The sequence below is a fragment of the Salmo salar genome, chromosome ssa17, assembly GCF_905237065.1.
Source record: "Salmo salar chromosome ssa17, Ssal_v3.1, whole genome shotgun sequence".
Classification (NCBI taxonomy): domain Eukaryota; kingdom Metazoa; phylum Chordata; class Actinopteri; order Salmoniformes; family Salmonidae; genus Salmo; species Salmo salar.
In genome coordinates this window covers 11772962-11785208 of record NC_059458.1, presented here as the reverse complement: position 1 = coordinate 11785208, position 12247 = coordinate 11772962, and the positions used below count along the sequence as shown (strand labels likewise).

Here is a 12247-nt window from a genome sequence, read left to right as displayed (position 1 = left end):
GATTGGAGTCTCCTTTAGCAAAACACATTCCATCTATATTACATGTCCTCTCCTGACAGAGACAGAGACAGAGACAGAGACAGAGAGAGAGAGAGAGAGAGAGACAGAGAGAGAGAGAGACAGAGAGAGAGACAAACAGAGAGAGAGAGAGAGACAGACAGAGAGAGAGAAAGACGTTCACTATTACTACATTTACTGAGATAATAAATAGGAATGAAAAGGTTCAAGGAAGAGTGTGTGACAGACATGAACTAGTACACATTTATGAAGCAACTCTTTTTTTTATAGAGTGTCATGCAATGTGATCTTCTCAAAAAAATTTGCACTAGGACATCTGAGCCTCTCTCTGGAGACCCTAGAATAAAATCACAGCAGGAAATGAACAGAAAACAAACGCTAACAAATCCATCTCTTCCCAATGTAACTCAATTTGATTAAAACATAATTGGCAGGAGTAGCTACAGTAGTCCTCTGTGTGTGTGTGTGTGTGTGTGTGTGTGTGTGTGTGTGTGTGTGTGTGTGTGTGTGTGTGTGTGTGTGTGTGTGTGTGTGTGTGTGTGTGTGTGTGTGTGTGTGTGTGTGTGTGTGTGTGTGTGTGTGTGTGTGTACTGTATGCTGTGTGTGGTGAGGACATTCATAACGTCTGTGGTTTTGAACAAACATCCATGGACGTAGGGAGCTCTGAAAGTGATGTTGTGTGTCTGTTTAAGTCATCCCATAGACAACTGGTATTCCAGAGCTCGGTTCCCACTGTACACTAAACCCAAGAGTAAAGATGTACAACAATACTTCACGAAACATGTTGGACAACAAGTTCAACAACAACTACCCTGCAGACATTACGAGACGGCCTGGTTTTCACTTCTCGTTATATGAATATCGTAAGTCTTTCTCAGTGGTGAGGTTTTCCTAATACTGCATGGTTTTTGAGGAGATGCACTGTGTCTTTTAGGGGAAATATGAATGTGTGTGTGTGTGAGCGTATGTGTGTGTGTAGTCGTGCGTGCATGTGTGCCTGTGTTTGTGTGGTGTATAGTAGTTACCTTTAACTTACAGAGTCCGGAGTGGGTTGGTTCACACAGCTGGCACACGCCATCGAAGATTGTTAGCACCTTAGGCTCACTGTACTGAGAGCCGTCATTGGTCACCTGATACAGGAAGGAACAACACTGTAACCAACCAATACTCAACCCACACTAGTGCTAACCAGTTCAAGACACTGCACCTGTACATAGCCCATCTATAATTTAGCCCAAACTACTACCTCTTCCCCTACTTTATTTATTTATTTAATTTATTTTGCTCCTTTGCACCATATTATTTATATTTTAACTTTGAACTTTCTTCAAATAACAACTCTACCATTCCAGTGTTTTACTTGCTATACTTTATTTACTCTGCCACCATGGCCTTTTTTGCCTTTACCTCCCTTATCTCACATCATTTGCTCACATTGTATATAGTCTTATTTTTTTCTACTGTATCATTGATTGTATGTTGTTTTACTCCATGTGTAACTCTGTGTTTTTGTATTTTTTCGAACTGCTTTGCTTTATCTTGGCCAGGTCGCAATTGTAAATGAGTACTTGTTCTCAACTTGTCTACCTGGTTAAATAAAGGTGAAATAAAAAATAAAAATAAATAAAAATTCCTATCATACAGGAGGGCTTCCTTGTCTTGAGCTTGGTTTGGATGGTCAAATTGTTAGGTGGTTTAACTAAGTAAATCATTTAATATGATTTCAGAAGTTTTTAGCTCACATACTGTAAAAAAAAACGATAACAATTTGAAACTCACGCTTATGTACACTTGGACATTTTCACAGCATCCAATACAAATATACCTCACATTCCTAAGGGACGGGTGACTCAAACTCCCCTAAACCTTGTAAATTAATGGCAGAGCCTGGGCTAAGGTAGGTAATATTGGGCTCATCCTCTAACCCCACTTACCCAGGCTCACATAATCCAGACAGACCTGACTTTGGGCTAACCTTGGGGGTGAGGAGAGAAGCCCCACGGCTCTGTCTCCTACATTGAGATTTATGCTAATGTCTTCTAATACAGCAGTAAACAAACAGCGATCCCAAACCACTCAGGGACATGCTGGAACATGATATATAGGCTGTATATGAGGAGGAGGAGAAGATCAGGAACAGGGCAACGTGGAAAGACTTCAAGTTGACTTTGAAAAAGTGAGCCATAATCCCGGGTTCTTGCAAGGAAATGAGGTGACTTTCCATGTGCTTTAGTAAAACGAATTAGTTCACTTTATTGACGGAGCTTCCGCAGATGGGAAATACTGTACATAACTTTACCTTGACTTCCCAGCGAGCGTAGGGTTGGTCATCCACCATAAAGTCTACAGCATTGACAGTCATGCTGTTCAGCGAAGGGACGGAACAGTCTAAAGCCTTGGAGCTCAGGAAGGTAGCTCTGGTCCTCTGCTTCTCTCCTGGAACCCGCTCACCATTCAGGTTCTAGAGGAGATAGATTAGATTAGATTAGATTAGATTAGATTAGATAGATAGATAGATAGATAGATAGATAGATAGATAGATAGATAGATAGATAGATAGATAGATAGATAGATAGATAGATAGATAGATAGATAGATAGATAGATAGATAGATAGATAGATGATAGATAGATAGATAGATAGATATAGATAGATAGATCACCATCAGAGCATGTGAATAATGTGTGTCTAACGTGTAATTACACGTTGATAACGACTGAACCCCAGTCCTGTAGAGCGGTAGTTTGTTAGACCAACACACAGCTTACTGTGAAATAGACACAAATTACTAATTCGAAATACGTGACAGGCACACGGAAACGTTTTTCAAGTGTATTACACAATTTTTATCACAACGCATTTCGTGTGTATTACACAATTTTCTTTCTTGATAACGCATTGGTGTACATTAAACAAATTCCATTTTTTGTGTGGCTAATGTTAGGTAGTCTAGCTAGGTGGCTAATGTTAGCTAGGCTAGGGGTTAAAGGTTAGGGGTTAAGGTTAGGGTTAGGTTTAGGGGTTAAGGTTAGTTAACATGTTAAGTAGTTAACAGGTTAGGTTTAGGAGTCAGGATAAAGGGTTAAGGTTAGGGGAAGGGTTAGCATTTTCAAAAATGCTAAAGTTATCCGCGATCAGATTTGAACATACAATCTTTGGGTTGCGAGACATTCACGTTATATGCCAACCCATCCTCCCTGACCAACCTCCCTCCTATCGTTTCTGTCTTAAGTAACCTACTGTCTTTATCTGTGATTGAAATGCACTGAAATGAAAATCGTACACTGCACACAAAAAAAATATACTTTGGGATATTGAAGTCCTGTTGTGAACTAGCAGTTTACCAGTCTGTCTGAGGGATGATTATAAGGCATACAGCAATGAGCCCTCCTCCTATGATCGGAAAAGGGAATCTAGAGCATCATAGTTTTGCTGAACTCTTTCAATTAAAAAATACTGGTTTGGATCCTCAGAGAGATTTCAGCACCCTGTCTGTTTTTTTCTGTGTTCCCCACTCTGTTTAACACGGCAACACTTTGGGGTATGTCCTTGTATGACCGTGACCATTGTCTGAGTTATTTCTCTCACCATCAGTCGTGTGAGGTGGCAGCCCAGGTTGGGAGAGTCGATGAAGCAGAGGCCGAAGACCCGGACGCTGCGACAGTCGAACGCTCTGATGTCACACAGACCACTGTTCTCCAGGTCTGTCAACTCCACATGCTGACCTGAGGATGGACGAGAGAGGGATGAGAGGGGAGAGGAGAGATAGATCATCAGACAGGAGGAAACAAGGAGTGGAATATGGTTTAGGAGAGGAAGCTCCAAACAGAAAGAGTCAATATGCAAGTCTAGTGCAATACAAGCCCACTCGCTGACAAACCAAAATGGAAGATTCATGAATTCGAGGGTACTCATGTATACATAACGTATGACGTGACAAAATGGCACGTTGTCCTTGACTACAACACAGTTAGTAAATTCACAGAGACGGTCGCAATAAATACATCACCAGCCAGACACAAAGTCATAGCATTGGGAGGTCATGTTCATGTACATTGTCATGACGCAGCGAACTGTTTTATAACTGCCAGAATGAGTTTAACACTTGGAAAAAGTCACTTTGACTCTGTCTGCATAAAGTACAGTACTAGTATGTCTGCCTTCTTTGATTCTAGTTTGATTCTACGTTCTACATATTAAACTTGGTGGCATTTGCTTGAATAACATACATAACAACAAACAATCAACACAAAAGAGGAGACAATGCCCCTTCAATGTCCCCTCCCTGATCTGTGCTGTGGCCCAGGGGGAGACTTGATGCTCGCCTGTGATCAGCTATTAGCTGGATTTATTGGCGTGCCCTGATGTGTTCCCCAAGGACCCTGATCCCAGATCAACTACTATAAATCACACAACACACAGGGAGATGTCACGGATGGATGCCCGGACCTCTTCCTGGTAATAAACTGCATCCTACTATCTCCCATCTCTCAATCAGGGTCTGTGTTCACAAAGCATACCAGAGTAGGAGTACTGATCTAGGGCCAGTTTTGTCTTTTAGATTAGAATTATATGGACCATAGGGACCTGATCCTAAATCAGCACTCCTTTGTGGATGTGGATTAGGATTACTCACTGTATCCACTATCAACAATAACTTGAGAGTGCAGTAGTCTAATGTTGTAGACTTAACAACAAAATGACCAATAAGCTGATTAAATCCAATTTCAAGATAAGCTGTTTTGACGCCAAATGATGCCCAACCTCTGAGCAGCTTGCAAGTGAACACTCACTGATAGTCAGACTGCAGTCATAGAAGCTGTGGCCAGGATAGCATTGATAACCCCACTCAGTGCACTGGCCGTTCCCGTTGCAGAAGTTGGGGCAGCGCAGTGCGGTGAGTACCGTCCCAGCGATCCCCTCAAACCCCTCCATCTCGGCCCTGGCCATGGACTCCCCCAGCTCCAGGGCCCTCTGGGTCGTGTCCTCCAATAGCCTCCTCTCACACTCGTTCTCCAGGTAGGGCACCAGAGCATCCTCCCAGGCCAGGTCATCCTACATCAAGTTCAAGAAGTTCAAGTTTAACTGCACTCACATTGCAGTCAATGGAAACTGAAATCCATGAGCACACTGTACAACTGGCTTGACAAAAGGGCAGACAAGACATATACTTACAAGTTACAAAATCAACAACGGTAGTGTCCGAAATGGCACCATATTTCCCTGCCCTATGGGCTCTGGTCAAAAGTAGTGAACTATATAGGGAATAGGGCGTCATTCAGATGCAGACATAAACAGAAATACCTTGAGCTGCAGGTCCAGCATGCACAGGTCCACTGCCTTTTCCAGCCTCCAGCCCAGCAGCCCTCTACACACTGCTCCCACCGTGGAGTTCCCCAGGGCTAGCTGGCACACCTCCAGGGCCTTGACCGAGGTAAGCCCGCTCGGGGTGGGCCACACAGGCTTGGCCGCTGGTCGCTCTGCAGACAGGTGGTGGTCCTCAGGGAAGAAATAGGCTAAGCTCTCCAGGTCCGCTTGGCTCAGGGACTGAGAGGTGAAGATGGGCTGGAACTCGTACAGTGCCTAATAATGACAATAATAACAATAGAAAAATGCTTAAATAATATCAAGGGTCATTCAAATAAACTCAAGGACACTATACAACAAGAAAAACAAAAATAGAAGATAAAATCCAAAGGAAGAACACCTGTCTCTTTGGCTTGGGCATGTTGTCGTCTACGGCAACCAGGAAGTCTCTTCTCTGCTCCCTGTCAATCTCTCTCTCACTCTTATCCCCGTGGTCCCCAAAACCACCATAGTCCACCATCTGGGAACTAGGCTGTTTGTGTATCTCCATAGGTAGAGCTGGGACGTTCAGGATGGACACTCCCTGGTGGCCACTTTGTTCTGGCTCAGCGCTCCTAATGTACTCAGAGGTAGTGTCCACCCAGGGGAAGACGGAGGTGTCATCCACGTTGTCGTGAGACTGGCACTGGGCCTGGTGCTGGGGCGACAAGGGGTTAAAGTTATAGTGGCTATCTCTGGTGTGGCCCGTGGCGAAATGCAGAGACATGCTGTAGCCCTCCTGACACGACAGAAAGGCCGTAGTTCCTCCACCTCCATTAACAGGGGGCATGGTGTCAAATATGCTCTCCCCCGCGGCTAGCCTGACACAAAGAAGAAACAGAGGGATATGGATCAGACAATGAGCTATCTCATCAGACTCTGACTTAGAGTAAGCCTTGGGGATAACACAGAATTTGATAAAGGCTTTCTTTTCTCATGCCAGCTAAAATAGAAAAGGTAACCCAAGGTTGTTACGGAACAACAATTCACTTACAAACTAAATGACCAAAAGGAAAGGGGTGTGGGAATGTACACTGAACAGCTACAAGCTCAGGGGAACTCTCTCAGATCTATATAGAATCATTAATAGTTACCTCCATTCCTGCACAAAGCATTCTTGTTCAGTGCTCCCATTGGTGGTCCCATCAGGTCCATGGAAGTCGTTGTGACCGTTCCGGTCAAACGTCCCACAGAGTCCTGTAGTACTGCTGTAGTCCACACTGGGAGCTCTGATTGACAGGCTCATCCCCCAATCACTGACGTCCGCCCTCACAAAGGCCCCAGATGGTAAGATCAACTACATAAGGAATAAAAAGGGATAAAAGCATCTGCTAAATGGAATATATTATTATATATTATAAAAGTAAGAGTTAACCTTTATTTCACCCAGATGCCAATTCTAACAGATCTTAATGCAAACTGCATATTACAGAAAGAGTTCACTCATAGTTTTCTTGTGTGGATCAGTGTAGTAGATAAAGGAACCCATCAAAACAACAACATCAATCTCCAGATCTTTCTATCTGGAGAACTAGTGTTGGACATTACATTACATCAATCGTACAGTGTTGTAGATTGCCCCTAGCAGAAAGGTGTTTTTCCATGACTGGTAAAAGTTGTTTCATGCAATATTGGGCTCAGTGGGCTCACAAAGTCACACATCCCCAAACCTGTCTAGACAGTGAGGGAGGTAACAGCCCATAAAAGTGGTGGTAATGACTTTAGTAAAAAGCATGAGCTGACGCATACCCAAAAATGCTTGTAGAGGTGCTGACTACCCGAGAAAAAACTGTACAAAAAGAAAGTCACACAAGCTATGTATGCTCCCAACAATTGAATGGGTAAACCTACTTGGTAAAAGTAATCACTTTAAATGAACCAATGCCTACTGTGATTTTCTTCCCCTGATGAGATTCATGGATCTTGATCCGATACTGACTGGAGCCGCTGGTCCCTCTGGACCCACTGTTATATCCTCCCAGGTTCTTCAGAGAGAGCTGGGGCCTGGTCTCCTGAAGCTGACCGTTACACATGTCCAGCATGACCACCTTAAGGACCACAAAATAAAAATAGGTAATTGACTGTATTGTGTTATCCTTATAGTTTTCTACTGTTTTTACAAGCTGTATATATATGCATTTCTTTAACCCTAAAAGCGGCAACTTATTTTTAGTATGTTTTTACCGCAAATTGGTAATGATTGCAAAGAGACACTGTCTGTCAAGCAGTACCACTTTCTATTTTATTAACCTTTCGTAACACAAGTAAATTGTAAGGGGTGCGTAACCAGTGGCAGGGAAGTCAGATGCAGGAAAGCAGAACTAGGTAATAGCCGGAGCAGTTTAATTGCAAAACCAACGGCATAAAGAATAACAAGACATGGGTACAAAACCCGTCGCGCACCAGTCAACATGTGCACAAGCACTTACAATAAACAATTCCACACAAAGACATGGGGGGAACAGAGGGTTAAATACACAATACGTAATGAAGGAAATGAGAACCAGGTGTGTAGGAAAACAAGACAAAACAAATGGAAAATGAAAAGTGGATCAACGATGGCTAGAAGACCGGTGACGCCGACCGCCGAACGCCGCCCGAACAAGGAGAGGAACCGACTTCGGTGGAAGTCGTGACATAAATGGTTTAAATTCTCCACAATAAGCGTATATCAAAAAATGGTCATACATTTACAGTCAAATATAATATTTCAAAATATAAGTCTTTGTATATTTTAAGAGATATTTTGATCAATTTCATCCATTGCCACTTGTTATGAACATTTGTTTGTTATTCATTCAAAGTGTTATGTTTCTGTGGTACTCAAAGGCTGACAAATTGGCGATTGAGCCACCAATATGGGTGATATAGGCGATATGGGCGCCGGTGCCATCAGACTTTTAGCTCTATGGGCTATCAACTCAGTTTAATTTGCATATCAAAGATGAGACTCTCAAATTGGTATAGAGATATTGAATGAAAGGTAATTTATGTTTTATTTATACTGGCTGCCACGCCCTCCCAGGATCCAGATCTGGGGTGGCTCCATATCTATATCTTTTAGGGGTACATACATCTACCTCTGTGCCAAATTTGGTGCTTTTATCAGAAAGTTGACTATTGAGTCGACATTTACATTTGATTTTGTAAATAGGGATCTTTTAGCCTATAGTTTGTTAAAGACAGAGGTTGATGGGAAATTTTATCAAGCAATCCAGTCTCTTTACAAAGTGCCAATTGCTTGTGTGCATGTTAATGAATATCGTACAGATTGGTTTCCCACACCCTCGGGTATAAAACAAGGAGACGCCTTATCACCGACTTTGTTTGCTTTGTTTATAAATGATTTGGCAAAAGAAATTGAACAGTTAAATATTGGAGTAAGATATGATGAGGAAATGCTTAGTATCCTTTTATATGCTGATGATACTATTTTGATGGCAGAAACTGGAAAAGTCCTTCAGAACATGTTATTATGTGCAGTCTGTTGGTGTAAAAGATGGAGACTTATGATCAACCAGACAAAAACACAGATAATGACTTTTAGAAAAGAGACGTGTTTTTCAGTTTTGTTTTGGTGAAGACATTCTGGAGTTTACTAGCATTTATAAATATCTGGGTCTTTTTATTGATGAACATATTACCTTTCTATATGCAACATCTGCCCTGCTCGACTCAGCAAGTAGAGCTCTTGGGGGAGTTATAGGAAAAACTAAAACAATCAAAGATATTGGTTATGCCACGTATTCCAAACTGTATCAGATGTGCGTGTGTCCTGTTCTGGACTATTCAGCAGGTGTGTGGGGCGCTAAGAGGTATTTTAAAGAAAGAACATGTTCATAACAGAGCAGTACCTTGCTTTTTAGATGTCCACAAGTTTGCACCTCTGCTTGCAATAACTAATGACATGGGCTGGGACCCCTGTGATGTGAGATGGAAGGCGCGTATGGTGATACTTCGGAATAGACTGTTGGATACGCCAACTGCCAGAAACGTTTTTCAATGGGATCTATCCATAGGGGGAGCCTGGGCAACTGAAATGTCTGACCTTCTTCAACAGTCTGACTGTGAACGTCAGTATGAAAACCAAATTAAGGGAGACATTAAAAAAAACAACTGTTGATGCAATATGAAAACAATTGGGTGGAGGAGATTAATCATAAACCCAAACTGAGAAACTTTTGTTTGAGTAAAGGTTAATTAGTGTGTGAGAGATATATTATGTATAACCTACCTAAAAACAAGAGATCGCTATGTGCACAGGTAAGATCAGGGATATTGCCTCTGCGTATTGAAACAGGTCAGATCAGGGATATTGCCTCTGCGTATTGAAACAGGTCAGATCAGGGATATTTCCTCTGCGTATTGAAACAGGTCAGATCAGGGATATTGCCTCTGCGTATTGAAACAGGTCAGATCAGGGATATTGCCTCTGCGTATTGAAACAGGTCAGATCAGGGATATTGCCTCTGTGTATTGAAACAGGTCAGATCAGGGATATTGCCTCTGCGTATTGAAACAGGTCAGATCAGGGATATTGCCTCTGCGTATTGAAACAGGTAAGATCAAGGATATTGCCTCTGTGTATTGAAACAGGTCAGATCAGGGATATTGCCTCTGCGCATTGAAACAGGTAAGATCAGGGATATTACCTCTGCGCATTGAAACAGGTAAGATCAGGGATATTGCCTCTGCGCATTGAAACAGGTAAGATCAGGGATATTGCCTCTGCGTATTGAAACAGGTCAGATCAGGGATATTGCCTCTGCGTATTGAAACAGGTAAGATCAGGGATATTGCCTCTGCGTATTGAAACAGGTCAGATCAGGGATATTGCCTCTGCGTATTGAAACAGGTAAGATCAGGGATATTGCCTCTGCGTATTGAAACAGGTCAGATCAGGGATATTGCCTCTGCATATTGAAACAGGTAAGATCAGGGATATTGTCTCTGCGTATTGAAACAGGTAAGATCAGGGATATTGTTTCTGCGTATTGAAACAGGTAAGATCAGGGATATTGCCTCTGCGTATTGAAACAGGTCAGTATTATGGTGAAATGGAAGAGGAAAGACTATGTAATTATTGTGACCTCAATGAAATAGAGAATGAAACTCATTTTATCCTCTATTGCCCTTTCTACCTCGATATAGGCTTGCTCTTACTCCAGAAAGCACATCAGGTATACCCTGCCATTATGTGGCTGAGTGATGAGGAGAAATTGAAATGTTTTTTGTCTATTGTGTATTTCCGTTTGCAGAATATTTACATATAGCATGGAATAAAAGAAAACGGCTACCGATAATTAAATAGTAAAAATATTTAGCTTCTATGTGGTTAATGATGCGTGTATATATATTGTGTATAGGCTTGTCTACCATATGAATCTTCTCTTTGTGTCAGACTGGGTTCAAGTGACTTCTGTTTCTTTTCTGTATTTATTTGTCTGTATATACAGTTGAAGTCGGAAGTTTACATACACCTTAGCCAAATACATTTAAACTCAGTTTTTCACAATTCCTGACATTTAATCCTAGTAAAAATTCCCTGTCTTAGGCCAGTTAGGATCACCACTTTATTTTAAGAATGTGAAATGACAGAATAATAGTAGAGAGAAATATTAATTTCTGCTTTTATTTCTTTCATCACATTCCCAGTGGGTCAGAAGTTTACATACACTCAATTAGTATTTGGTAGCTTTGCATTTAAATTGTTTAACTTGGGTCAAACCTTACGGGTAGCCTTCGACAAGCTTCCCACAATGAGTTGGGTGAGTTTTGGCCCATTCCTCCTGACAGAGCTGGTGTAACTGAATCAGGTTTGTAGGCGTCCTTGCTCGCACATGCTTTTTCAGTTCTGCCCACACATTTTCTATAGGCTTGAGGTTAGGGCTTTGTGATGGCCACTCCAATACCTTGACTTTGTTGTCTTTAAGCCATTTTGCCACAACTTTGGAAGTATGCTTGGGGCCATTGTCCATTTGGAAGACCCATTTGCGACCAAGCTTTAACTTCCTGACTGATGTCTTGAGATTTTGCTTCAATATATCCACATAATATATCCTCATGATGCCATCTATTTTGTGAAGTGCACCAGTCCCTCCTGCAGCACAGCACCCCCACAACATGATGCTGCCACCCCCGTGCTTCATGGTTGGGATGGTGTTCTTCGGCTTGCAAACCTCCCCCTTTTTCCTCCAAACATAACGATGGTCATTATGGCCAAACAGTTCTATTTTTGTTTCATCAGACCAGAGGACATTTCTCCAAAAAGTACGATCTTTGTCCCCATGTGCAGTGGCAAACCGTAGTCTGGCTTTTTTATGGCAGTTTTGGAGCAGTGGCTTTATCCTTGCTGAGGGCCTTTCAGGTTAGGTCGATATAGGACTCGTTTTTCTGTGGATATAGATACTATTGTACCTATTTCCTCCAGCATCTTCACAAGGTCCTTTGCTGTTGTTCTGGGATTGATTTGCACTTTTCGCACCTAAGTACGTTCATCTCTAGGAGACAGAACACGTCTCCTTCCTGAGCGGTATGACGGCAGCGTGGTGTTTATACTTGAGTACTATTGTTTGTACAGATGAACGTGGTACCTTCAGGTGTTTGGAAATTGCTCCCAAGGATGAACCAGACTTGTGGAGGGCTACAATTATTTTTTTCTGAGGTCTTGGCTGATTTCTTTTGATTTTCCCATGCTGTCAAGCAAAGAGGCACTGAGTTTGAAGGTAGGTATTGAAATACATCCACAGATATACCTCCAATTGACTCAAATTATGTCAATTAGCCTATCAGAAGCTTCTAAAGCCATGACAACCTTTCCTGGAATTGTCCAAGCTGTTTAAAGACACAGTCAACTTAGTGTATGTAAACTTCTGACCCACTA

The 12247-nt window shown here is 42.1% G+C and overlaps 1 protein-coding gene across 1 annotated transcript in view; it reads right to left on the bottom strand.

The window, feature by feature from the left end:
* The window catches only part of LOC106575228 (von Willebrand factor D and EGF domain-containing protein), a 52390-nt gene that overhangs the window by 25955 nt on the left and 14188 nt on the right, over positions 1–12247 (bottom strand). The window contains 8 exon segments of the mRNA XM_045700372.1: positions 1055–1148; positions 2318–2479; positions 3607–3743; positions 4812–5073; positions 5323–5601; positions 5726–6185; positions 6459–6661; positions 7254–7541. Coding sequence (XP_045556328.1) covers positions 1055–1148; positions 2318–2479; positions 3607–3743; positions 4812–5073; positions 5323–5601; positions 5726–6185; positions 6459–6661; positions 7254–7541 — 1885 coding nt within the window.